The sequence below is a fragment of the Lipotes vexillifer genome, unplaced genomic scaffold (assembly GCF_000442215.2).
Source record: "Lipotes vexillifer unplaced genomic scaffold, Lipotes_vexillifer_v1.1 scaffold2049, whole genome shotgun sequence".
Classification (NCBI taxonomy): Eukaryota; Metazoa; Chordata; class Mammalia; order Artiodactyla; family Lipotidae; genus Lipotes; species Lipotes vexillifer.
In genome coordinates this window covers 56110-58427 of record NW_006778494.1, presented here as the reverse complement: position 1 = coordinate 58427, position 2318 = coordinate 56110, and the positions used below count along the sequence as shown (strand labels likewise).

The following is a 2318-nucleotide window of genomic DNA, read 5'->3' as shown; positions in this document are numbered from 1 at the left end:
GGGCTTTCCTGGCGCTGCCAGTGGCCTCATCAAAGGTCTGAGGGAGGGAAGAGGTCTGGTGTCCAGGGAATGCTGCAGGGATTGTGGCTTAAACAGGATTAAGGGACTCCTTGGGATTCAGTTAAATTCGATCAGTTTTAATTGAGCACCTACTCTGGGCCGTGTTCTATCCTTGGGATCACGGAGAGGTAGAGATGAAAGGGAGCCTTCGCGTACCTTACCACCTAGTGGGAAAGAAAGTCATCAGCTTAACAAGTATTCCCTAAGTACCTGCTAACTGCCTAGCACTGCACTGGGCACCAGGAACACACATAAATAAGTCACAGTTCTTGGCCTCAAGGAGTCTAATCGCAGAGACAGATGTAATAGCAAATAAATTAGGACACGTGTAGGTGTGCATTCAATGAACAGAGACCTCCCAAGGGAGGGAGTGGTCATGTGTATAAGGTGGTGAGACGAGGCTTCCTGGACTCATCTGAGAAAGGTTTTGAAGGACAAATAAGAGATTTTCAGTTATACAAAGGGAATAAGGGAATTACAGGCGGAAGAACAGCTTGCCTAAAAGCATGCAGACACAGAAGAGCATATTGTGTCCTTCCAACCACAGGTAATTTGGTATGACTGGGGCATAAAGTACAAAGGAAGGAGGGGCAATCAAGAAATGATGTTGGAGAGGCTGGCGTGAGCCTGACTGTGGTCAGCCCTGGAAGCCACGTTGAAGAGTTGGGACAGTGTTCTGAGGGCAACGAGGAGCCACCAAAGGGTTCTGAGTAAAGGGACGGACCGGGTCAGCTTGTTGCTTGTGAAGGTTCCCTCTGGCTGCTAACGTGGATGGGCTTAAAAGCAGAGAGGGAACCGAGTCAGGGAGTCTAGGAGGAGGCTGACGCTGAGTCCAGGTGAGAGGTGGTGGTTTTCTTACCTGGAGTGATGGAGTGACAGCAGTGGGAATGGCACAGTGGCTCTCCACCAGGGCTGTTTTGCCCCCCAGGAGACGTGTGGCAATGTCTGGAGACATTTTGGGTTATCACGACTGAAGGGTTATTACTGGCATCTGGCGGCTGAGGCCAGGGATGTTCTTACACACCCTACAGTGCTACAGGACGGCCCTCCACACAAGAATTGCCGGTTCTCATCACAATTATCACTAAATTTGACATTTAGTGCAGAAGTGGAGGAACCCTGGAAAGGAGAGAAGGGGCGTATTTGAGAAATATTTAGGAGGAATAAGGGACAGGAGTTGGAGATTTTTGAAACGGAGATGGGGAAAGGGTGCAGTTGAGGGCAATGTCAAGCTCTCTGAGTTGATGGTAGCGCCATTTACCAAAATAAGGGATATAGGAAACGAGCCATTTGGAGTGAGTAGGTGGTGAGATCAGTTTGGGACACACTGAATCAGCCTGAGATGTGTGTGTCTATGTCCCCCAGTAGACTGGACCATTTGAGGGCAAGGACTAGATCTGATTCATGTGCAAAGCCCCTGCACATGACCTGGCCCAAAGCGGGAGCTTCAGAAATGTTGGTGGAAATAAGGCCCAGGGGGAGTGAGACGTGGTTGACCCTGACCCTTCTTTCTGCCCACCCCACCTCCTGGCCCCAGAGCTCTGGCACCCTGCCGTCTGGTCTTCTCCTTGAGCATCCTGTCTCTCCCACAGAGAACCTCTGGAGCTCCTACCTGACCAAGGGGGTGATTGTGGAAAGGCGTGGGATGCCCTCGGTGGGCCTGGCAGATGGTACCCCTGTCGACATGGACCATCCCTATGTCTTCAGCGATATGACCTCTTACTTCACCCTGCTGGTTGGCATCTACTTTCCCTCGGTCACAGGTGAAGGGGAGCTCAGAAAGGGAGGACTCTGGCTGGGAGTGGATGGGTAGGGAGAGAGTCAGTCACGATGTGGGGAATTTCTGAGTCCAACAGCCCCATTACATAGGCAGGAGCCAACAATTCAGTTCCCACTGGACAGACAGGTGAGGGAATTAAGGCCCGGAGAAGCCAAGTAACAAGCCCAAGTTCTCATAGGAGTCAGTGGACCAGGACTAGATCCCCGGCTTCCTGACTCTGAGGCTGATGTCCTTTCTTCTCAGTCTGTCTGGTCTCCTGTGGCTCCTGTCCTAGCTGCTCCTCTGTTCACAGGGATCATGGCTGGCTCTAACCGCTCTGGGGACCTGCGGGATGCCCAGAAGTCAATTCCCACTGGCACCATCCTGGCCATCGCCACCACCTCCGCTGTCTGTATCCTTCACTGGGGCTGGGACCACCGTGGGTGGGGAGGGCCAGACGGAGGGCTTCTGAAGCTGCTGCCTCACCTGGCTGGCTCAG

General features: G+C 52.6%; 1 protein-coding gene across 1 annotated transcript in view; it reads left to right on the top strand.

The window, feature by feature from the left end:
• SLC12A5 (solute carrier family 12 member 5) overlaps window positions 1–2318 on the top strand; it is a 31610-nt gene that overhangs the window by 12027 nt on the left and 17265 nt on the right. Inside the window, 3 exon segments of the mRNA XM_007451628.1 lie at window positions 2–35; window positions 1653–1823; window positions 2133–2231. Coding sequence (XP_007451690.1) covers window positions 2–35; window positions 1653–1823; window positions 2133–2231 — 304 coding nt within the window.